Consider the following 24,730-nt stretch of genomic DNA (forward strand, 5'->3'; position numbering starts at 1 on the left):
ACAAGATGCACTGCAGAAACTCACCAAAGCTCCTTAGACACCTCCCAAACCCGCAACCTCTATCACCTAGAAGGATATGGGCAGCAGTTGCAATGGGATCATCACCGGCAAGTTCCCCACCAAGCCACACATCATCCTGACTTGGAACTATAATGTCGTTCTTTCACTGTCACTGGGTCAAAATCCTGGAACTCCCTTCCTAACAGCACTTTAAGTATACCGACCACATATGGACTGCAGTGGTTCAAGAGGCAACTCACCACCACCTTCTCAAGGGCAATTAGGGATAGGCAATAAATGATGGCCTAGCCAGCAATGCCCACATTTCAGGAACGAAAAAAAATCCTGGAACTCCCTTCCTAAAAGTACTGCGGGTGTACCTACACCCAAAGGACTGCAGTGGTTCAAGAAGGCAGCACACCACCACCTTCTCGAGGGCAATTAGGGATGGGCAATAAATGCTGACCGAGGTAGCGACGGCCAAACCCCCCAAACGAACAAAAAAAAAACTGCCACTTGTTTTCTTTTTACAGTAAAATACTGTCTACAAACTATTAAGAGCCAACAAATTAGTTCATTTCTGAAGTGCTTATAGTCAAGGTTTGAACTACCATATTACTGAGAAGAATCTTTGGTCAGCACAAAGATAAAACATTAGTAATGGGTACTTAGAAAAATCCAAAATAAATTTATGAAAACTTAAGTACCAATTAAAATCAACAACTTCTTTTACATATTACGAACAAGGTCATCCATCATTCCCTCACCATTGATTCTACCTGACCTGATTATTGCTAGCATTTTCTGTTTTATTTTAAGTAATGATATGTTGTATGAGGATCTTTGCAGTTGAAACATCACTATGGTTGGAAGAAAAATCTTCAACTAATATTACTTTATGGAAAGTTTACTACATGTTTAAGTGGAAAATGTTATGGATGGTATGAACATATTTGATATACCCAAATTTAACTAGCTTGAAATAACAATCCCTTATTCTGTGAAGAAAAGTTTCAAACTTCGTACAGACTACTTGAAATTCAAGTTACTGAATTCAAGTTCTGAAGTTTTTTTTTTAAAAAGTATATATGTTCCCACTTTGCTGTGCGATTTACATTGCTTCATTATAATTGGGCATTCAAACAGCCTGCTGGATATCAGCCGCATCAGGTCTCATGCCTGGACGATCCTGACGTATGTGGTGGGTCCAGTGAATGTTTTCACTGGATTGCCCAACAGGATCCTTCCCAATCCTGGATGTAAAAAAATCACAAAGCTCCGAAATTATTAAACAAAGTCAGCCACAAACAAAATTTCCAAGTTGATGAAGCACCACACATCAGCAAACTGCTTTTCTTCTGGTCGCAAGTGCAGATGCAGCTGGTCTCTAGCCAGCTCCCAAAGGGACCAACAGACATAAGGACAAACGATTGACTGTTTTTAATCCTGGGATCCCAGGATCAAAGTAATGTTTCTCTAATATTTTGCATATAGGCAACTTAACACATTTGCAAAAATATTAATCTGTTTGGCATCTCAAATCAATTAAAATACATTTAACCTGTTTACTTCAACATTATACAGAATATGCAAAAATATTTCTTCCACTGTGAAGTTCACAGAAATGTGGGATATCGTCATTAATTTTAATATGGCAACCAAAGAAAAGGAATCGCTAAAGCTGTAGTATTGCATTGTGAAGCTATCATTTTGTGAACCTTAGTTTTAACGAATAGATGGTACGAAGTTTTACAAAAAGATGACACGTCACTTTCAACTCCTTTTAATGGGTTGCCACTGTATTCTCAGTGCCTAATTAAGATGCAAGAAGTCCCTTTCTTGGAAAGCTATTATTCAGCAGCTTCCAATCACCTTTCACTTTTTGCTGAGGTTGACATCTGTAAATCCAACCTATAACTGGGGATATTTATCACTCAATTAACAGTTTGGACTGCTCCATTAAATCTTTATGTCATGTAATTTATCCTTATTTACATATGGCGGTGATCTAATCTTTCTACATTGCAACTGCAAATTCAGCTGTCACTTAGCAAATATATTGATAGAAATTAATGGCTTCTTCCATCACTGATTTTAATTTGCAGCTTCTGATTATACCTCTGCACTAACTGTATATGCATATTGTGTTTGCAATTTCCCTCAAAAGAACTGCATCATAAAATGAACTATAATGAAACCTAGATCATAAACTAATGCAATTTTGAAATAGTAGGTAAAATTAAAAAACAAGTGAAAATACTCAACTACATGGAGGAAACTCAATATTAATATAACTTATGCAAGCATTTTTGAACTAATGGCCCTAAAAAGCTTAAGCAAATCTCTGCATTGTTTTATGTGCGAAATTACACCGAATCAATGTTCAAATGAATCCACCATATGGAACATAATGCTCAGTTACAGAAATGTCAGCATCTATATAAAATAAAAATATCACTACAGGATTAACATCTACACATCAGTTAATTCCTTTATTAATAACCTGCACCTCCATCTCCTCCCCGCCGCCTTGGCTTCTCCCCCCCCACCCCAGCATGCATCATCAATCCCTAAACCAATCCCCCAGATTTAAAATCTCTCACCGTTCATATTAATTGCAACCTTCCTTAAACCCATCTCTTTGCTCATAACCAACTCACTTTCCTGTTCATTTACTACACTATTTATGCCTCCAGATCTTATTTTGAGGTCCAGAAGATTCATTTTTTTCCTTAAAGTTGTTGTACATATTATACAGCTCAAATTTACATTTTAAAATGATTTTAAAATTCTCATCCTTGTTTTCAAATCCCTCCATGGCCTTGCTCCTCCCTATCTCTAACCTCCTCCTGCCCCACAACCCTCCGAGAAGTCTGTGCTCCTCTAATTTTGCCCTCTTGTGCATCTGATTTTAATTGCTTCAACATTGGGAGCCGTGCCTTCAGTTGCCTATTCCCTAAGCTCTGGAATACCTCCTTACATCTTTCCTCCTTTAAGACACTCCTTAAAACCTACTTCTTTGGCCAAGCTTTTGGTCATCTGACCTAATCTGTGACTCGGTGTCATATTTTGCTTTATAATTCTTCTGTGAAGCGCCTCTGGACATTTTATTATTTTAATGGTGCTATATCAATAAGTAAATGTTGCTTATAATATGCAACAGGTGTTTTTCTTTCCCCCCCCCCACCCACCAAACCTTTGTCCCAAAGTCTTATTTAATTTATCCAATGAGTAGCTGAGGCATACAGACCCAGGAATATCTTCAATTATATGTGCTGAGTTGGCATGATAGAGTAATAAGACTTGGCACAATTGTCCACAGTCACCTTGGCTTAGGGAGAGGTAGACCATTCAAAATGCCCGACTAAGCATGCACCTACAAACAAGACGGACTCAGCTACAATTCATCCCAAAGTTAATTAGCTTGCAATACCGCCTGTCAAGAGTCATATAAATAACAGCTACTTCAGGGAGGTATTTTTGGGTGGGGTAATATTGCCCTTGTAATGACCAAAAAAAAAAAGAATGCCTTTCGGAGGGAACAGAATTGGAGAAGAAAACCAAACATACCCATATTTTTCCGCATATCTTGAGATGCTCCAACAATGAAATACTTGTACTTTCACATTAAGACCAGAACAAAATTTAATGGAGATTATTTTTACCTGTAAAATATCTCTGTGCCGTTGTAGTGTGTGCATGAGTGCTGCATTCAATGATGTAACACCAGGGGTTGAAGTGTACTCTGCCATTTTATCATTTACTCCTGTGAGCTAGAGGCAAAAATGAATAAAACGTTGAGACATATGTATACAAAAATGCCAGTGCTTGCCGTATAAGCACTTTGGCACAGAATTTCATACCAGTACACTGTCCTTTTCATTTTCCCTCTCCTTTTTAGACACTGCACTTGGCACAGCATTCTTCTCGCTAAGATTACAGACAAATAAAATACTTCCAAGTTCTCAGCTAATGCCAGTAAACAGATATCCATTAACACAGATTATTCAGCGATGACATGTGCGATGATGAATTCCCATTACAGCCACACTAATGGAGATGGGCTGAGGAAAGGCTAGTCACCACTCAATGGTGTATAGGAAGCCAAAGTTATGGAGTAATCACAAGGATTCTCAGACCTGGTCACTCATGGACAGTTGATATTGGTATGAATCCTTCTGTCCACAGTCACTGTGTAAACCTGGAGAAAATAGTGGTTTCACTACCTCAAAAACATACAGCACACTATATAAATAAATTCAGCTCACTCCTAATCAGCTTTGACAACTTTTCCCAGCTAATGCCCAAAGGCTCTCCCAGTTAAATCCCAATGACAATGATGGCAAACAAATTGATTTTAAAATTACAGAAGCAAAAAATACTGCAGATGCTGGAAATCGGAAACAAAAACAGAAAATGCCGGTCTGAAACAGTAGGTCTAGCATCTTTGGAGAGAGAAACAGTGTTTATGTTTCAATTCGGTGAAAGGCAAGGTTCTCTCCTTTGGCAGCATTCTTAGAGTCAGAATCTTGGGTTCAATTCCCATGCCAGAACTTCTGCACATTAAACCGGCCTGACGCTTCAATACACAAAGTGCTATATTGTCAGAGGTGCAGGCAGAAGATGTGAAACTGAAGCTCATCTGCCTGTTGTATGATATCCCATGAAGGTATTCAAACAGCAGGACATTCTCTCAACATAAACTGATTAACTGGTCAGTAATCTCATTACTGTTTGTAGGACATTGTTTAACACAAAATGGTTAGGTTTGCATAAGGTGCTATACAAATACAAGTTGTTTTTCCTCTAATTCTAACAGTTTGGTTTTTAAAAGGGGTATTGACCTTTATTTACATCTGTGAAATATCAGTCTCAGGTCTCAGCTTAGCACCCGAAACAATAATGATGCGCTATCAATGGAAAAAAAAACGAGATATATTTATGATGTGGAATTCTTCACACTGGAAGAAAAATACAAGTTGTCAATTAAGGACGATAGCATTTTGGGTGATCAATTGGGATTGGGGAAGTAGAAAAAATATAACCAAAATGTGCACAGATATGCATCTTCAGAAATTATCAAAAAAACTATCGACCATGTGGTTTGCTTTATATCACTTATTCAAATCAATACAACTGTACAGACAAGCTTTGGCCTTTATTTAAAAAATGTTAACAGGTTAAAAGATTTTGCCGTCACTACAAGTTACTCAAAGGGAATTTAAACAGCTGATAGTGCACTAATCCAAAAATTAAGGTATTTATTTTACATAACACAAATTGCAGAGTGTGGAGGATAGTTGCATAACCTAAATTGTGTGCATGAAATCAATCCCAGTCAGTTTACAACCATGAGGTCTCCAGGTGTGATTGACGGAAGAATAATCCAATCACCTCCAATTGGGTGGAGCATAGCGGTTTCAATATATGCAGTCCAAATAAGACCTCAAGTGCATAATACAAATGGCGAAGGACAATGTGTGGATCTCACACTGAGACCCAAGGAGAACCTTGATGGCAGTAGAGAAACATGACTGTATCTCAGTGATACAGCTGGATTTAGATCTCAAGTGTTTCACTACAGAGGCCCTGGAGAACCTGCCTACCTGAAACGAACCCGACCAAACCCGACTGCACGTGTTGGGTTCTGGTTGGGTCAGGTCTGTATTCTGCGTCCAGCATTCAAGCTTGGGTCAGGTCGGACTGTACTGTTTTGTTTCGTATTGTTTTTGTTTCAATCTACGCTTTTTATCTGTTTCAATAATATGTTTGTTATTTTCGGGTTGGGTTGGGCATTTAAAAAAATTAAAGGACTCAGGCCCGGGTCAGCTGTTGTCGGGTCAGTTTTAATTTTATACCCAAGCCGGGCTTTAGCCTACACTGCAGTTTAGTTGATTCAATCATCTTATTGCTAGCAATCACTTCTATTATCACATGAAGGTTGTGCAACAACACAGGCACCACTAGGAATTACAGTTTTCATGTAATGTTATTTTTGCTGCAACATTCTCAGAACTTTAACTACTGAAGTACTTCTACATTTTGTAGATTTTCATTTTTCAACCTGAAATTTGATGTAGACTAGAGCAACAACAAAATATAGGTCACAGTGTTGAGTGCTTCCTTTTTTGTTAAATTTTGAGGATTTGTGTTTTAAAACTGGAAAAAGGATTCCATAGATGCTGGACTTTGTGGTTTTTTTCTTTAAAAAAAAGAGGCCATCAGAAGGTCTTTTGGACCTGGCATGTAAACAAGAGTTAGTAGAAGGCATGAAAACAAGAAATGCTGGAAATACTCAGCAGGTCTGGCAGCATCTGTGGAGAGAGAAGCAGAGTTAACTCTGCTCTCTCCACAGATGCTGCCAGACCTGCTGAGTATGTCCAGCATTTCTTGTTTTTATTTCAGATTTCCAGCATCCGCAGTATTTTGCTTTTATTTTAATTACTAGAAGGTACCCGTTTTCAGATAAATACCCAGCTTTTCTGACTTGGGAAAGATGTTTACAGAGAAATGACAGGTCAAGATCTATAGGAGTTAAGCCTCCTGCTCCTAAGACGTTTTTGGTTTCACTTTGGACAGGCATTTGGGGTATGGACAGTGTTCTGAAAAGGAGTTTAAAAAAAAAAATCAAACTGCCAAGGTCAAACCTCATCGCAGCCTTTTCCAGCTCTTTGAAAAGCCTGCCAGTTTTTCCATCTCTTTGAGAATCTTAGAAACGAGCGTGGGAAATAGAGAAACTGGTGTTGCATTCCACCTGCAGGACCTGGCTGAAACCCCTGTAGCTGCATTCCTCCTGGAAGGCCTGCCTAAACTGATCTTCAACATCGCCTAAAAAGAACTGTTCTAGAAAGGTCCCAGGAACAGCTGTCTATATGTATTTAGAACTCCAAACCAGAACAAAGGCCATCTGCCATCTTTCCCTATGTTCTCTTTTTCCTTCAGGGATTAGCAGGTATTCGGCCAAAGTATCCTTTTATGCTCGTCATCCTTTGGGTGGGTGGGCAGGTGGGCGAGCGAGGTGAGTGAGTGAGGAGAGAAGGGCCAAGGTGAAAATAGAGCTTTCATATTTCAATCTGTGTCTTAATGCTTTGCTTTGTTACTGGTTAAGACGTTTTATAATAAACTTATAATTTTGTTGTTTATTAAAGAAACCTGGTTGGTGCATTTTATTTTTTGGCATAGAGTCTGTGATTGACTGTTGCGGTAGCTAGGAAAAATATTTAAACATATGTTGTGACCTGTGGAGAAGTGGAACTAGAAGAATAGTGCACTCCTCAGCTGTAACAATTGCAACTTTAATAGTAAAAGGTTACTTCACAAAATCTCTGTCAAAGTTCATTATTTATGCACTTCTGTCAAAGGCAGTAATGGGAGGCCTAAAGACATATGGAGTAGTGGTTGAATGAGGAAAAGTGGGCTGTAAGCGTTCGTAACATCATAAAAGAAACAACTTCCACTTGTATAGCACCCCTAATGTATTAAAAAGCCCAAAGGTGCTTGATAAGGGGGAGGGAATGGGATAGAAAAATCAAAAGAGTGAGCAGGAATTGGGAGAAATGCAAAGAGGGGTGAACAAAGCACTGCATAGGCTTTGAGGATACTTCTGAAAATACAAAGTCGAGCAGTTTAGGGAAATTGAGAGTGCAGTTGGTGGTGGTGGTGGGATGAGTAACATGGACACACACACACAGGGTAATTAAGATTCAAAGACTTGAGTCAAGACTGAGGGGTGCGACCTAGAATGCAGGGATGTGAACAGTTCCTTTAGTGTTGTATCATGCAGTTACCAGTATGAACCATGGTCTTCATCATCTAACAATTCCTACGTTTGAGGAGAAAGAGTATTTTGAAGTCATTGTTTTTGGAGGGGGAAGGAGGTAAAGTGATTGAGTGAGCAGTGGTACGAAAATAAGATAAATAAGGGTAGAACAGAAAATAGGATAGAGGCATGGAGTTCTGGTAAAGTTGAATTTTTGAAGGGTGGAGCTGTACCAATAAATAGTCCCATAAAAATTGACATTACAACGCTCTACAGAATAGATCTACTCTTAACAAGCCATTATAGCAATATTTGACCAGAAGTTCAAATTCACCTTGGCTAGTAGCTGTTCTATTTCCACAGCCATTGTCTCAAACATCCTGTCTTGACTTGATCCATTAAGAAGAGGTGTCGTATCAGAACTAGAGAGATGGAAAGAAAAACAAAACTAGCACAATAATACAAGAAAAAGTAGGACCATATATAAATTGCTTGCAGGGCCATTAAAGTACTAATTTCATTAATCACAGGAAAATAATTCTGTTGACAAAATAAAATGAAGCATCTTGAATAGGTGGAAGCTTGAATCGTAACATCATTTATTATTACTCAAGACTTTCTGCATGAAATATTTACTTTTAAGGATAATGAAACAAGTTCAACCACCAGAAAAAATATAGGGTATTTAGTTGATCAAAAAAAAGAGGCTAAACCTACTCTTTATGAAACATTCATCAGCTGCACACTTTATCCTAACTTCATATTTCTGAAGAACACATTTTAACGAAATTAAGTCAACATGGGCCTAGTCTTTTCTACCTCCAGTCAAAAACACCCAAGGAATTAAGGATGGATATGCTTTTGGGAGAGAACCTCTTAACTTTCAAAATACTTAAGCAGCACAAATTTATTCCATGAAGAACCATCTGTAGCCAACTAGAGGCTTCCCAAGAAGCAATCAATCATTGCTTCAACTTATGCAGGTACCTTCATATACAGTGATTGAACAGCTTGTAAAATAGTTTTCCATTTTGCAAGTTAAGTTTGGAATAGGTTAATTTTGATAGTACCTTATCACTCAAATTTTAGGTAAAAGAACTAAAATTAAAGTATCACTGATAAAGCAATTGCTACATGTTCTATATTATAAAGCCATACAGATGTATATACACATACATACACACACACACCTATAAGCAATGGCATTACCATCAACAAATTCCCCCAGCAACATCCTGGGGGCCACCACTGACCAGAGAATGAATTTGTAAATGCCATGGCTGCTGGAGCAGGTCAGAGGCTGGGTCACTTCCTGACTCCCAAAAGCGGCTCCACAATCGACAAGGCACAACTCAGGAGTGCGATACAATATTTGCCACTTGCCTGGATGGGTACAGCTGGAACAATCAAGAAGCTTGATACCATCTGGGACAAAGCTGCCTGCTAGAATGGAATCCCATCCATCAGCTTAAACAGCCACTCCTTCCACCACCAGCATTCAGTAAATACCATCTACATAATGCAATACAGCAGGTCACCAAGGCTTCTTTCGCAGCATCTCTCAAACCCACAGCCTCCACCACCTAGAAAGACAAGGACGCCAGATGCACGGGAACACTGTCACTTCAAAGTTCCCCTCCAAGTCACACAGCATCGCAACCTTGGCATACACCACTCCATCATTGATATAGAGTCAAAATCCTAGATCTCCCTAACTAACAGCATTATAGGAGTACCTTCACTACATGTATTGCAGTGGCTCTAAAAGACGCTTTACCACCACCTTCACAAGGACAACTAGGAATGGGCAATAAATGCAGATATCAGGGAATGGAAAAAATAGTTTTAAAAATGGTATTCTATAGGTCCCTCTGCAGAAACTTCAGGTTAATTGATTGCAGTATTGAAAGATTTATCTTTGCATGCACTGTCCCTTCAACTGGAATACACATGTGGTATATAGTATAAACTCCATATATTTAAAATGCAGTTGTCAAAGGATTAATTTATAAACTGGGATGCCTACCTGACCTGCTATCTGAATTTTAGCTGAAGCTCCTATCTAAAACTGAACAATGTGCCCCAAAATATATTACATTTCAACACGCCTGCAGTTAAAGGAAATCTTTAAAGTCAGTGTAGCAAGAAATTGGTAAAGCATTCCGAAATTATAGCAAAGCAGACTGTATTTTCCTGTTCAATGCAACTATTTTTTTTTGATCTGCATCAGTCTAAAAGGTAGAACAAATGCAAATATTTATTTTTTATATACAAAAGTCACGAAGCCAAAGAAAATTGAATATGGCAGTGCCTTAAACTTTTCAACACACCCAGATAATGCACTGCTGACAGCATTAGTGTTAGTGGAAGTGTCAAATTATCTGGAGAACGTACAAACATACATCGCTCACTCTTTTGATACACTCAATTTTCTTGGAGTAGTGTCTTTTTAATCACATCAAAAAGAAAAAAATTACAAAAAAATCACGTTATAAACATTTTTCGAACGACAAAACAAATGGGGAAAAGACAGAGGAATGGAACTATGTTGATATCGGAGAGCCAGCATAAGTACAAAGGACCACCTTCTTCACTGTAAGCTTCTAAGATTCTGTACGTGAATGTTAATATGTTTGTTAAAAGCTACACAAAGAAAAATATCTTGAACATGTTAACACATTGATTTGCTGACCAGGATACTGATTCTGTGAAGTAATCCATTTGCTCAGGCCAACAGAAATGAAACCAAAGGGACTAGCAGATGTGCAGGAGCAAAGGTTGGCACTTTCTGGAGATTACAGGCATCATCTGTTTGGGCAATATGCTGCAGGCTACTGCATATTTCTCACCTCAAAATCGTAACGCTATTAAGCAAAAACAAAATTAAATATTCACACCACAGAACATAGAATAAAATACAGCACAGAAGGAGGCCATTCAGCCCATCATGTCCACCCAAACTATTCCCACCTTCCAGCACCTGGTCCATAGCCCCACAGGTTACAGCACCTTAGGTGCATGTCCAGGTACCTTTTAAAAGAATTGAGGGTCTCTGCCTCCACCACCGATCCTGGCAGTGAATTCCAGACATCCACAACCCTCTGGGTGGAAACATTTCTCCGCATGTCCCCTCTAATCCTTCTACCAATCACCTTAAATCTGGTAATTGACTTCCCCGCCAGGGAAACAGGTCCTTTCTGTCTACTCTATCTAGGCCCCTCATAATTACCAGTACCAGGAAATGTTTAACTCCACTTAAATTCTGAGAGTGAGGGGAAAACAGAATTCTCACCTTTACAAACATACATTTGAAATAGGTCAGTCTAAAAACCAGTGACACCTGTTTTATCTGGCATGAACCAAATTTTAGTCACAGACTATCTTTCTTGAGAACTGCATGTTCTGGTAACGCATTATATCACACCACCTGAAAAGGTTTTAGTTTGTATTTTCATAAAAATATACGAACATAGGAACTAGGAACAGGAGTTGGCCTTATGATCCATAAGCTGCTCCGCCATTCAATAACATTATGGGTGATTGTCAATCTCAACTCCTTTCCTGCCCAATCCCCATTTCCTTTGCTTTCATTAGCGTCTATAAATTTATTGATCTCCATCTTGAATATACCCAACTGAGCATTCACAGCCCAATGAGGTAGACAATTCCAAAAGGTTCATAACCAGTGAAGAAATTTCTCCTTATCTTAGTCCTAAATGGTTGACTCCTTATCCTGAGACGATGAGCCCTAGTTCTAGAATCTCCAGCCAGAGGAAACGGTTTCTCAACAACTACCCTGTCAAGCCCCAAGAATTTTGTACGTTTCGATGAGATCACCTCCCAATCTTCTAAACTCCAAAGAACATTGAGTAGAGTCAGCCAATCTCTCCTCATAGAAAAAAATTCTCATCCTAGGAATCAGTCTAGTGCATTTTCTTTGCATCCCCCTTTAAGACTACTATAGCCTTCCACAGGTAAGGGACCAAAATTGTACACAGTACTCGTGTAGCAAGATTTCCTTACTTTTATACTCCAACTTCATGGCAATAAAGGATAACATACCACATGCCTTCCTAATTGCTTGCTGTACCTATATGTTAACTTTGAGATTCATGTCAAGGACCCTCAAACCCCTCTGCATTCCAAATTTACTCTCACCTTTTAAAATGTATTCTGCTTTTCTATTCTACAAAACATGAATAAACTGATCAAAGTATCAATTTCACAACCAATAATTAATTTTGTAGTGTAGTTACTGTTATTTTGTCAGCAAAAGTGAGTTGCTTTTCACACAGCGAGGTTCCACAATCATCAGATGATACAAATGACCAATTAGTCTGTTTTGGTGATGAGAGTTGTGGGAGGAAAGATGGCCAAGACACCAGGTGAACATTTTTGTTTGGATCTTTTTGCATCCTTCTGAACAGGGAGGCACTGATTTAATGTCTTAAGTCTCGGAGGAAAACCTTATTCAGACATGTAGTGCTATCGCTGAGCCAAATTCGCACTTAAAATAAAATTGACAAAAACTTACTTTCAAACTTTAACAACATAATTGGATCAAGGCACAACAAAACTACTTCGGCAGGCAGAGGGAACGGAAAAGTTCTTCAGTGTGCCCAGATTTTCCAAAAATATAGTCTGATATTCTAGAGAATGAGGAGGCCCTGATTTTTCAAACATTGAAGTTAAAGGTTATATAGGTGCCAATATTTTTCAAACAGTGAAGAGGTTCCATTATTTAAAGTTTGAAAAGGCCATAATTTTAAAAACTTGTAAAACATTTACCTGTTCTGTTCATTTCTAAACAGACATTAATTTGCTCAGATTTGTCCCCGAGATAAGGAGTTATGATGTTACTAATGTTCGCAAAGCCTAAAACTGAAAATCCCAATCACTGCCATCTACAAGCCTAACAAGTAGAAGCAGACAATTTTGCAATGGGATCTTTCACAAAAGATTGACATAGCAGTTGTAAATGAATTTTGAAATGTAATATGGCAAACCATTTATCACTTCTAAAATACAAACAAAATTAAAAATTGAAGTGGCTCAGTGAGCAAATGCACCAGTAAGGGCAGGACCAAATCATACAGACCAGGAAGATCCCTGGTTTGGAGTGGAGCTAGCTTATCCAGGGGAAGCTGAGATAGTGTGATACTTAGCCTCAGAGTTCTAGGCTGGGAGTTGGGAATCAAAGTCTCAGTTCCTGATTCAATAAGACCTGCTGTTAAAAGTGGGTGAGGGTTCGATGACAACTAGCTGAACTACTTGACAACCATTGTTGGCCACTCAGAAAGGTTCTACAGGACTGGTGGTGCTTTTGAAACTGCACCTCAGCATAAATGAGTCACTGCCTTTGAGAGAAGAGTAGGGGAAAGGAGAGAAAATTTGTGGGGTAAGAAAATTCTACATTTCCCATTTTGCAATACAGCATTTTACTGGAATAAGGATGCATTACAGGTTGCCACCCTACTTAGCAATCTTCTACAAACATCCATCCCATTTCTAATCTTAATCTACTCAGACTCTGAACTAGTGCTTATTCTGTTTCTACACTCTACCAGTGGAGGCTAATCTTCCAGTGATCCGGCTCCTGCCCACTCGAATTCTCTTGCTAAACCTTTCCAAATTATTTGATTTGATCTGTGCTATACAATTAGGATCAAATGATCAATGAATTAAGTTAACATGCCATGACAATTGAGAAGCAGACCCACAGGCTGCCAAGTTACTTTGCATCACTACATCTGACGAAAGAAATTGAACATTTTGTTTACAGAAATGACGATATCTGCACATCAAACTTGCTTGCATCTGATTGCTTTCAAAGCTCACTGGTCTGTACTTTGAACTACAATGCACTGTAATAACTTACCAGCCATCTTAATCATAAGCGAGGAGATTTAAAAAAAACAGACCAGAGTTGGCAGCATACACTGGTAACAAACTACACAAGTACCACTTTCTTTCCCAAAAGCACCACTAATGACTGCTGACAGCAGCGTCATATTCCCTAACTTCACAATGCAATCCCTAATTTTAAGCCTTTAACTTGTTTCACACACACAATAGGAAGGGCTGTATCAAGTGATAGAAAATAGGTTCAATACCTGTTGTACAAAATAAGGACATAAAAAACTGGATGCAATTCCACACAAGTTTCTGCAAGGACCAAGACTAGCTAATGGACACAGTGAATCAAAAGATGCAGTACTGCTAGAATTTGATTTAATGTGCACTATACGATCAGAATCAAATGATCGAATAAAGTTAATACGCCATGACAGTCTTTCTCCCAATAAAATTCTCCTTTCCCAGAAGCTCATGGCAGTCCTTTATGCTGAGACAGAATCAATTAGCCCAAAGTGTTGAAAGCACGAACTAAGAAGGCAGCACTGTGCCATTTAAAAATAAAACACTTTATACCCCTCCCAGATGGACTAGCTTGTTAAAACAAAAGTTGAGGAACAATGTCTCGGAAAGTCCCAGAATCATTCCCTGGCCTGTCTTGGGCTAACTAATGTCAACTAGGACAGTATTACGGTCAACACAATTGGCTCATTTCTGAATGTTAGAGAGAAGATAGAGAAATAATGCTCATTCCCCACTCTTCAGGGGAGGAAAAGCAACTGGCTGAAAAGGGAGGAAGAAAAATGTGTTTTTGTTTACTAGGGCAAATTAATTTCGTTAAGTATCTTTCAGTAGGTATTAGTACCTGGTATGTAAAAACAGAATTTGTGGTACTATAGCATTATAGATGAACATTAAGAATAGATACTTACACAGTAATAGATGGCTTACTCAAAAATTGTAGTAAGAGATACTGTAAATTAAAAGTTTTCCTTGGGCACCTCGTTATAAATTTTAAACCAAAAGGTCAAATCAATACAAAGATGCAAATCTTGCTGTTCTCTATGTGACTGAATTGTGACAATGAAGTATATTGTAAACCAACATTTTGAATTTGTACAGCAGTTGGAACAAGTTTAAATAGGAGGTAATATGCATAGAAAGAAAATACTTTTCCATGTTCTTGTATTTTTTTCCAAAATGCTAATTCTTTTCAATTATTTACAGCAATCAACAGAAATCATCACAAACCTTAAGTTCCAGACAGAGTACAATTGCTAAAGTTTTGAAATTCAGTTAGTCATAATTTCAGAAAATTAATTAATATCTCCAATAGTTTGAAAAACCAAAGATTTTTTTGAGGGCTCGGGTAAAAGTAGTATAAACAAAGACAAAAAGATTGCTGTGTAGTACCTATACCTGTCGCGTCGCCCATCTCGTGTTGTGGCACCACTATAACTTGTGCAGAGTTTGCTGAAGGATACCAATTTCAAATCGAGTTCGTTCTCCAGTTGCCGAGCCTGCTTCCGCAGGTCTGTGTAAGCAAACAAACCAAAAGATAAGCAATTTTCATCTAAATGAGAAAAAAGGATATCCTAGCAAGAAGATGGACTCGACTTTATAATTGTGGGTATGCTTTCACCCCAAGAATGTCCTCCGTGATTGTGGTACAACCAGTACCTGGAATCTGAATTAGTGGTAAGTGAAACCAATTTTCCATTCCCTGTTCATTTGCAGTTTGCTAACAATCACAAATATCATAATAATTGTGAATGAGAAAGGACATTCAACCCTATTTAACTCATCCCTCCAGAATGCCGCTGAAGTACCCTACCAATTACAGCATCTAACTGGTTCCAGGGTTTTTACCTCTATTACTCTTTCCAGCAATCCATTCCACAAGTTGATCACTGTGTGAACAAAGAAATTACATTTATACAGCACCTTTGTCAAAGCACCTCAGAACCAATAAAGTACTTTTCAAGTGTAGCCTCTACTGTAATGTCGAGAAACACAGCAGCCAATTAGTGCACAGCCAGGTCCCATAAATAGCAATGAGATAAATCACCAGATAACCTGTGACATTGAGGAATAAATGTTGCCAAGACACTGAGAAACTTACCTGCTCTTCTTTGAAGAGTGAGATAGGATATTTTACATTCATTTGAAAGGGTAAGTGCGGCCTCAGTTTAACATCTCATCTTAAAGACAGCACCTCTGACCATGCAGCACTCCCTTCGTATTGCACTGAAGTATCAGCATACCTTCTGTGAAGTCTCTGGATTGGGGCTGGAACCCACAAACCTCTGACTCACAGGCAAGAATGCTGCCAATGAGCCAACGTTGACATTTCCTCATAGCATCCCTAAATTTACCTTTAAACCGTTTGAACCTGTGTCCCCTTCACTTACTCCAAAAAAAGTAATTTTCAGATCACCTCTCAGGCACCTTCTTGTGGATCTTCTCTGTACTACCTCCAAGACCTGACTGTCACCCTTGTATCTTGGTGACCAGAAGTGGACACAATACTAAAGTTGTGTTCTGACCAGAGCATTATCCAGTTTGATCATGACTTCAATATACCTGTATGATGTTTTTTGCCACTGAAATAAGCAGTGCAGGAAATGCCATGATAACTGGCATTTTAAAACAATGTGAACATGCAGGCATATTTTGTACATGTTGACTAATATTTTCCCCCTGCTTTAAATTTTACATCAATGGGAATCCATTATCGACCCTTCCCCAGCAGAGAAAGCCAATGCCGTGGAAAACAGAATGCGATCAGGTTGACACAGCCATTTTAGCAACACAGTGGAGTCAATCAAGACTTAAAAGTTGCAATATTTATTACTACTTATTAAGACAAATAATTAAAAAAGCTAATCTGGCATCGATATTCTTGTAATAACATCCTAAAAAGGCTAAATGGCTATGGACATTGGTTGATTGCATCTGATCAAGTGCCATATTGTTATAGTAACAGCTGAGTGAGGAAAACATTAGACAGCAAAGGATGTCCCTGAATTCCTGACCAATTTTTTTTTCCCTTACTGGTTCTTATTCTATCTTTATTCAGGTTTCTGATTGCATTACTATCATTGTGAAAGTCAAATAAAATACTTTTGTTACAACTTATAATAAATCACAATTTCCAATTTACATTTTCTTATCTTTTATGTACAACTCTTCATACTGCATTCAGACTTAGCTTCTTTTTCTGCTCCTTTCCACTTTCCAAATTATTTTGTATGTCCAGATCCCAGTTGAAAGGTAGCTACAGACACTGACCTCTGCTGATACCACAAACATTAGGCACTCGGGTAATCCAGGTACATAAGTCAGCTTCTCCTCTGTGCCAAGAGAGGAATAACTTAGCTACCCTCTCCATTCATGCTCTGGCTGAGATTGGTAATTTACTGTGTGAGGGATGATGGTTGCAAATCCACATTCTGTCATTTAGTTAAATGGTACCTTGGAGCACAACTACTTGAAGTTATTTTTAAAAAAGTTATTTCTGAAATTATGTTATCTATTACAGAAACCCCTTGTAACAATTAACTCAATGAGCTTAGAAAGAACAGACTGCTCTCAATTTCCCTTTGACTTAATATTGACCTACAATTAAAAGCAGGACTGCGTGACAGTTTAGTGAATCTGTCTGGAACTAAGTTTTCTCCTATATTTAATGGCTCTTTTCCCCCCAATAACAAACAAAAGTATTTATTTATTTTATTTAGAGACACAGCACTGAAACAGGCCCTTCGGCCCACCAAGTCTGTGCCGACCAACAACCACCCATTTATACTAACCCTGCAGTAATCCCATATTCCCTATCACCTACCTACATTAGGGGCAATTTACAACGGCCAATTTACCTATCAACCTGCAAGTCTTTGGCTGTGGGTGGAAACCGGAGCGCCCGGCGAAAACCCACACGGTCACAGGGAGAACTTGCAAACTCCGCACAGGCAGTATCCAGAATCGAACCCGGGTCCCTGGAGCTGTGTGGCTGCAGTGCTAACCACTATGCCACTGTGCCGCCCTCCAAGCATTTCAGAAGTAGCCTTTTATCACAGCCATCTTGCATGTAGCAGAACCATAATATTTGAAAGATAAGAGACAGTGTAGTTCCCAGCCACAAATGAATTCGATACACAGCAGCACTATATTATAGAGAGAGAATATGCTGGAATGTAGACAGCAGGTCCACCAGTAACTAAAGAGATGGGTTCCAACCTGAAACAACATCCCTTTGGCAAATCACAGAAATCCTTCATTGCCTAATATCCACCAAGACAGTCACTGCATGGCATTAAACAAGGAAACTTGCAAGAATCAATATAAACACACCTTCATGAACTCCACTTGGATGCATTACATGGATCACCGGCTGGAATCTGTCCTTTGTCTTTTTGACAGATATGCTGTGCATTTCTATTAAAATACAGACTGCTTATAAAGTCTCGTGCAACTTTAGTAACATTGGAAGTACATGATAGAAGAAAACTGTAAATGGCATATGAAAGCATAGCTCAGTTTTTTTTTTAACAATGTTTGGGTTGTTAATGCTGTATTAATGATGCTGAAACTGAATGAAAATGGTGTCAGAAGAAAAGGTGAACTGTTGGAAAACTGGATTCAACAAAATATCAGAAAAGATGGCAGTCTTGGAATACAGAAGAATCTCAAAATTTGCTGATGACACCAAACTTGGAGGTGAGGCAAACAGTGCGGATGATGCGAACCACCTGCAACAGGGCATAGATAGGCTGGCAGAATGGACAGGGAGGTGGCAGATGGAATTTAATAGTGACAAGTGTGAGGTGATGCATTTCAGCAGAAGGTTTAGGGAGAGGCAACACAGACTTAATGGCACAGCTCTAAAGAGTTGGACCTGGGGGTGCATGTGCATCCATCTTTGAAGGCGGTGGGACATGTTGAAAGAGTGATTAGTAAAGCATATGAATAGAGGCATTGAGTACAAAAGCAGGGATGTTATGCTATACATTATGTTATGCATTGGTTAAGCCCCAACTGGAGTACTGCCTCCAGTTCTGGTTACCACACTTTAGGAAAGATGTGAGGGCCCTTGAGGATACAGAGATTTACTGGAATGGTTCCTGGGTTGGGGACTTCAGTTACAAGGTTAGGTTGGAAAAACCTAAAGCAGCATATACAGTATACTAAATTGAAATACAAGCAAATAGCTGCTTCACCTGGAAGGAGCGTTTGGGGCCTTGGATGGTAAGAAGAAAGGGGATAAAAGGATGATTGCATGGGAAATTCAGGAGGTGGAATACCCTCAATTTAGTATACTGCATTCAGGGCTCACAATGCAGTTGCCTCTACATCGAGGACACAAAATGCAGATTGGGCGACTGCTTTGTGGAACATCTCCACTCAGTCTGAAAGCATAACCCTGAGCTTCTGGCTGCTTGCCATTTCAACTCACTACCTTGATCTTATGCCCACATTTCTATCCTTGGCTTGCTGCAGTGGACCAGTGAATGTCAACGCAAGCTCGAGGAGCAGCACCTCATCTTTTGATTAGGCACTCGACAGCCTTCTGGACTCACTGAGTACAACAATTTCAGAGCACGACTGGCCTTTTTTTATTATTTTATTTTACTTTTTACTATGTGCCTGCCTTAAACTTGGTTCTTCATGTACTTTTGGACACAGCTGCCCATTAATGTCATTAACTTTCTCTTTGGACTACTGCTTTGTCTTTCAGTACAAGCATTAACACACCCTTTGCCTCGACATCTCTCCGGCCCTCTGCCCTATCACACACCTTCCCTTTTGTTCTCTTCCCCACCAATCCCCACTTCACTTGCTAACCTTTGCCAGTTCTGATGAAAGGTCAGACCTGAAATGTTAACTCTGCTTCTCTCTCCACAGATGCTGCCTGACTTGCTGAGTATTTCCAGCATTTCCTGTTTTTATTTCAGATTTCCAGCAACTGCGGCACAGTGGCGCAGTGGTTAGCACCGCAGCCTCACAGCTCCAGCGACCCGGGTTCAATTCTGGGGACTGCCTGTGTGGAGTTTGCAAGTTCTCCCTGTGTCTGCGTGGGTTTCCTCCGGGTGCTCCGGTTTCCTCCCACATGCCAAAAGACTTGCTGGTTGATAGGTTAATTGGCCTTTATAAATTGCCCCTAGTATAGGTCGGTGGTCGGGAAATATAGGGACAGGTGGGGATGTGGTAGTAATGTGGAATTAGTGTAGGATTAGTATAAAATGGGTGGTTGATGGCCGGCACAGACTCGGTGGGCCGAAGGGCCTGTTTCAGTGCTGTATCTCTTAAAAAAAAAAACTGCAGTATTTTGCATTTATTTGAGCCTAATGAAAATTGCATTTCAAAATGTAAAGGAACGGACAACTGATTTTGAAAATTGCTGTGAAATATCACTGCATAGGTTCACTGATGTGTACTTTCAAAAGCAATCTACAGGCTGATAAATGAAAAGCTCATCAAGGTGGCAATTTATAAAAGGCAAACAAACGGTCAATAAACTATCTGGTAACAGGAAACGATAAAGAACTATTAGGATTCTGGGGAGAGAGTAATTTAAGGACAAATTCTCAATCGGCAATCCTTGTTAAAATTTGGTGAGATTCTTGTTAAGTTTGTTTGCAAGATAGATGAATGATTCACAAAATATTCCATTTCCAAAAAGAATCACAGGGATAGATAGACCAAGTAATAATGTATTACAGTTGACCATTATGTTGTGGCAGGTGAACATTGACGAAGTGGTAAATGGGCTGCTTCAGTGTTCTAACTTCTCTATAACATTTTCTGCTTAAAACCTAGTAAATAAAAGCAACAGGTATCTGATGCATCAGCTGTTCAGGAGTATAATTTTTTTTTTTAAAAGAGTAAACGTGGAGCAACTTTGACTGCAACCATTTGATAATATTTATGACAGTCATGAGGAGTACAAGATTTGTTTGCATTAAGTTAATATACTCCAGGTGAAAAAATGCATAAGACAACAGTGGAAAGGACAGACAGAGTTTCTATTTAAAAAATCACTGACATGAAATGTTGCCCCAGATGTAAAATACATTTTTATAGTTCCAGCATTTTTACTAGGCACATTTAGCATTGCATCATCAATACAGAAAAAATAAATCATACAAGCCAACGTACTAAAATGTACCAATACTCCAGCAGTGTATTGGAGGGTACACGTGGCTATATGGTGTATGCTTACCTGATCTCTATCAACAAGAAAATGCTCACTTATTTTTGGCTATAACGCCAACATATGCTCGTCGCGAATTGGCTGATTTTGAATTCTGGAGCAGAAGCAACAGACAACTGGTTGTTTGTTCCTCACTGCACCCATAACCTTGCCGTGAAATAGCTCTTTCCAACTTGAGGTGGTGTGCCTTTTTACAGAGGTTATAACACCAAAACATGCCATGCGACCCAACCAATCCATGTCAGCATTTACCTTCCACCAAGCAAACAGTTCTAATTTCATTTACTCACCCTGTTCCCAGATCCTATCAACTCCTCCTCCTTCACCCACCTATCCAATCTTGAATGTTGACAGTTTCTGCATCAACCAACCCTCACAACTATGTAAAGAAGCTTCTCCTGCCCTCCGTTTGAAATCTTTCATTTAAATTTTATAGCACTGGCACCTTGTTCTTGATCCCTCAACTACTGAAGAGTCAGCTTTTCTCCATTGTCATCCTTTCACAGTTTTAAACATTATATTGCCCCATAATCTGTATTGCTCTAACAAAAGAGTCCTAATTTTCCAGGTTTTTCTTCCTATTTGTATTTCCATTTAGGACCCCCAGTTATGGTTAAAAAACAGGCCATCTATTCCTCTAACTTTGGACCTCCAATTTGGAGTAGTGTTTCCAAACATGCAATCAATTGCCCTTCGCTATGCTTCTATCATTGGCCTCCTTATACATGTTGTAAACTATTGGACAAGTCCAGGTTCACAGGATTTTCCTATGCTGGCTCAGCCTGTCTTTAGTACCCCCATGGGCAATCACCAACTTCCTCTCATCTGCTTCACTATTGGTTTTTAATCAGTCAACGACCATCTACTGGAAGGTCTCATACAGAAACCTTTCCTCCTTCTGAATGTTTCAGAGTGCAGTCAGCAAGTCCTCCAGCTCAGTGCTCTTCTCAAGTTGGGCAACCTTCTGACATTTCATGCATTGGTACACTTCATAATCATAAGTCACATCTGCTAAGACAAATGAAAATCACTTTGTATTTCCCCAATCTTATTTCCTGGCAGTGAACAATAATACAGTAGTTGCAGCAGTTCACTTTTTCTATCTTTTCTTCAGCAGTACTGAACTCTTCCCCCCACCCCTGGGATCCAGTTCCTGACCTTCCCTCTTCACCCACCACTGAACACTCCAAATCCTGACCAGCCTCTCTCTGCTCTTTGTTCCCCCCATCACACCACCAATGCAGGTATTCAGCTCCTGAACATTCTGCTCCAAGCTTCCAGTTGTCTTTTGGTCCATCAGAGTCCAGCTCCAAACATCCCATCTCTTTCTTAAGGCCTCCAGTTCCTAGCACTCTCCAAATCCCAAGCTTTCCCCCTCCCAAGGAGTAATTGCGTCTCCTACCCAGTCCACACCACAAGCTCCTATGTGCTTCTTACCTTGCTGCCCCCTCAACTGCCTTCTGATCCTCTTCTCTGGAGAGCCCAGTACAGCTAACCTCTTCTCTGCTGGTGTAATAACAATCTTGCCTCCTGACTCACTCTGCTATCTTTGTCGTGACTACATCAACCACTCAATTCACCATGAACAATAGCACCTGAGATCTGCTGGTTACTCACAAAAAACAATGGGCCTATTTCATTTCCCTGCTGATATTTGATATTAACCATATTGACTGGAGTTTACTATTCACAGTAACATGTGAAGGGAGTCAACTGAAGAGTGTATAGGGTATAGTCATGGGTGTATGGTGTATATCAATTTTAAAATTTGAAGAGTCAAGCATATGCACACTTTTTGGCTGCTATGAATGCCAACCTATGCTTACGTCAGGTACATACAATTCATCCCTCACAGCAAAAACAGCAGAAGCTACAGCTAGAGGCCCCAGCAGGAAAGACCTGCAGTTGAATCTATTCCTAGAGAGCCGTCAAGAGCAGCAAGGAAGCAAAAAAATGAAAGTGGAAAAGGTGCACCAGGACATGCCAGCTTTTTTATTGTAATGTTTTTAGTTTATACCGCAGTCTTGAAGGAGCTGCAGCAAGAGCACAAGATGCCCATATAAACTAAGAACTTTCCAGTAAAAATTGACTGCATACCTCTTCTGCTGCAGGTATTGCTGCTACCTCTCTTGGTAACTCCTACTGCAAACTCCTCTCCTCTTTCTAACAGTGCCTCTTCCAATCCTGGCAGCTGTCCAGCTCAGAATTCTTTGTTGACTATTCCTCTTCTGCTCGCTCACTTGATTCCTCTGCTCCTATAAACTGGATTGCTGAACCCCACCCACTTCTGCTGGCAATGGCTAGCTGACTGCTGTGATAGCATTACTGGTGATGGCAAATTACAGGTTGTCAGCCCTTCTTGGTTTATATGGACTAGCTACTTACGAGATCAACTTGGAGGCATTAGGAATCATTGTGTGTTTTAACTCTATGATTTGTTTTAGAACACAGAGATAGAATGCGCCTCAATGTTTATGTACACATCAAAATCCTACTTCACAATGCTTCAAACTGAACCAAATAAAGTGGCAAAAAGATAAACTGTCTAGGGGGCAAACTCCCAAATCTTCCCCTTCGAAAATAAATCTAATTATAGTGTGCATGTCATGGTGTCAGCTTTGTTTCAGTGGTAGCTGACTTGTCACTCAGTCAGAGGTTATGGATTCAAGTCCCACTCAAAAGACTTGGGCACATAACCTAGGCCAACACTCCAGTGCAGCACTGCCCTGTCGGAGGAGCTACCTGTCAGAAGAAATGTTAAACTGAAGCCCCATCAATCCTCTCAGGTGGATGTAAAAGATCCCATTACACTATTTCGAAAAAGAGTAGGAGAGCTCTTCCCGGTGTCGTAATCAATATGACCCCTCAAACAACATTACAAAACCAGATTATCTGGTCACTATCACATGCTGTTTGTGGGAGCTTGCTGTGCTCAAACAATACAACAGTGACTACACTACAGTACTTCACTGGATGCAAAGCACTTTGGGATATCCTTGTGAGAAATACTGTATAAATGCACGTCTTTTACTGTAATCCGAGTGACAACATTGCACTCCCACGACATTTACCAATACCAGTACATGTACGGATGGGCTTCAAACTACTTATGCGCGATGTATATTCAAAACAAATTCCAGATGGCCAGGGAATACATTTAAAATTAGAGGATAAAGGTGTGCCAAATGCCTTCATCAGTTAAAATGTACTTCAATTTTATGTTTAAAAAAAAAGTTAAAATTGAAGCTATTCCAAGTGGAGAGAGACAAGTTGAGTGGGATTCCTGAAACTCTACGGCACAGGCAACACTAGCTTGATCTCCACCCAGGTAGAAGGCAAAGACCAGCATATTGACCTATGCAGTTGCAGAAAGATGGGACCCTTCAACTACTCTGTGGATGGGTAGTAACACTGGGTTGAAGAGGATTCTCCCCATTCATACCGCTTCAGGGCTTCCAGTGCCACTGCTGGGGGTGGAAAGAGGACAGCCCGGGATAAAAGGGCACCTGTAGCCGGGGCCTTCGCCAGCGACGGAGTTGCCGCTCCAGCTGTTCGTGGACTTTCAGACATCGGCAGACAACACGCACCCGGAATAGAGGCGGTCGATGCCAGCTACGTGTTCAGCCTTTCCTGCCGCTTCGTGGAGATGGAGAGGAAGGAAGAACACCAAACCAACCGGCTCTTACGGAGGGCTCTCTACAAAGACTCCGCTCTCATTAGCACCTGTCCCCACCGCTACCTCAGGAGCCGCGGCCGCCGCCTCACCTTCCCAGTAGTTGCTGCTCCCCACCGCCATCTTTGTTTTCCAGCATCACCCGCCTGGAGCAGCTCATTATCACCAATTTCCGGGGGTGGTCTGAACCAGCAGGCGGAGAGAGCAAATATACTCACACACTCAAACAAAG

At 39.9% G+C, this 24,730-nt stretch overlaps 1 protein-coding gene across 3 annotated transcripts in view; it reads right to left on the minus strand.

Annotated features, from left to right (window-relative positions):
- gosr1 (golgi SNAP receptor complex member 1) overlaps positions 1-24,692 on the minus strand; it is a 108,746-nt gene extending 84,054 nt beyond the window's left edge. Inside the window, exons 1-4 of one of the 3 annotated variants that reach the window (XM_068010470.1) lie at positions 24,591-24,692; positions 15,032-15,146; positions 8,094-8,181; positions 3,666-3,773 (exon numbers count right to left, since the gene is read on the minus strand). In XM_068010470.1, coding sequence (XP_067866571.1) covers positions 3,666-3,773; positions 8,094-8,181; positions 15,032-15,146; positions 24,591-24,621 — 342 coding nt within the window. In that variant the 5' untranslated portion in view covers positions 24,622-24,692. Of the gene's footprint in view, positions 1-3,665; positions 3,774-8,093; positions 8,182-15,025; positions 15,147-24,590 lie in introns of all 3 variants that reach the window. The other 2 variants (XM_068010469.1, XM_068010471.1) reach the window with 2 other exon arrangements.
- Between the last annotated feature and the right edge of the window lie 38 nt (positions 24,693-24,730).

This window comes from Heterodontus francisci, chromosome 30 (genome assembly GCF_036365525.1).
Source record: "Heterodontus francisci isolate sHetFra1 chromosome 30, sHetFra1.hap1, whole genome shotgun sequence".
In the NCBI taxonomy this organism is placed as follows: Eukaryota; Metazoa; Chordata; class Chondrichthyes; order Heterodontiformes; family Heterodontidae; genus Heterodontus; species Heterodontus francisci.